The 841-nt window shown below is 59.7% G+C and overlaps 1 protein-coding gene across 1 annotated transcript in view; it reads right to left on the bottom strand.

Annotated features, from left to right (window-relative positions):
- Positions 1 to 841, bottom strand: part of UVSSA (UV stimulated scaffold protein A) — a 39,961-nt gene that overhangs the window by 37,203 nt on the left and 1,917 nt on the right. Inside the window, exon 2 of the mRNA XM_042782950.1 lies at positions 320 to 650. Coding sequence (XP_042638884.1) covers positions 320 to 650 — 331 coding nt within the window. The remainder of the gene's footprint in view (positions 1 to 319; positions 651 to 841) is intronic.

Below are 841 nucleotides of genomic sequence, written 5' to 3'. Positions count from 1 at the left end.
GTTATCCTGGAACACCCCCATCCCTCCCCCACAGGTTATTCAGGAAACCACTCTCTGTCCCTACTCCACTAAAATATATTCCCAAATCCAACAGGGTCCCCATTTCAGGAGATTCATCAGAGCATGTCTAATGTGGGAGAGAACGCTCCAGGCGGGGGACCCCAAGGCAATGGAGGAGGGGTTGTGCCGGGCTGGGCGTCGGGCAGGCCCTGCAGGTCCCTGCTGCACCCAGGCACTGGAGTCCTCCCCACCCACCAGACTCCAGCTCCCTCCTCCACTCTTCTCTTTCCCAGGACGACCCAGCGTCAGGCCTACCCACCTGCTTGTGGTGTCGTAAGAAGTGATAGCCTAAGGCCAGCTTCTTGTAGGCCTCACCGTACTTCTCATGCCACCTCTCGACAGCCTGGATGGCTGCTCGCCTCAGTTTCTGGGCCACCTCCCTGGGGGGTGGCAGAGGCTGGTCATGATCAGTGCCCAGCGTCAGCTCCAAGAATTCCTGGAAGTTGGAAATGACCAGCACCCTGAACTGATGTGACCGGGTAAAGAGTGCCTCCACCACCTGGAAGGCGGACAGGCGGACCTCGGCGTGCTCCTGGGTCAGCTGGGTCATCAGCAGGTGGTAGGCATGACGGAGCTCCTCCTCTGAAGACCTGCGGGTACAAGCCAGACTGAACCAGGAGTCTGGTGCGTGAAAGACAAGGGGGTCCACCGGATGCTCCCAAAGTAACTACATGCTTCCTGGACACAGACACAGCACTCCACTGCCGCAGAGACCACCGGACACGGACACGGCACTCCACTGCCGCAGAGACCACCGGACAGGGACACAGCACTCCACTGC

The sequence above is a fragment of the Orycteropus afer genome, unplaced genomic scaffold, assembly GCF_000298275.1.
Source record: "Orycteropus afer afer isolate SDZICR_OR568_19922 unplaced genomic scaffold, OryAfe1.0 scaffold00539, whole genome shotgun sequence".
Lineage (NCBI taxonomy): Eukaryota > Metazoa > Chordata > Mammalia > Tubulidentata > Orycteropodidae > Orycteropus > Orycteropus afer.
Note: the sequence above shows the minus strand (reverse complement) of the source record. Positions and strands in the feature narration are given on the sequence as shown.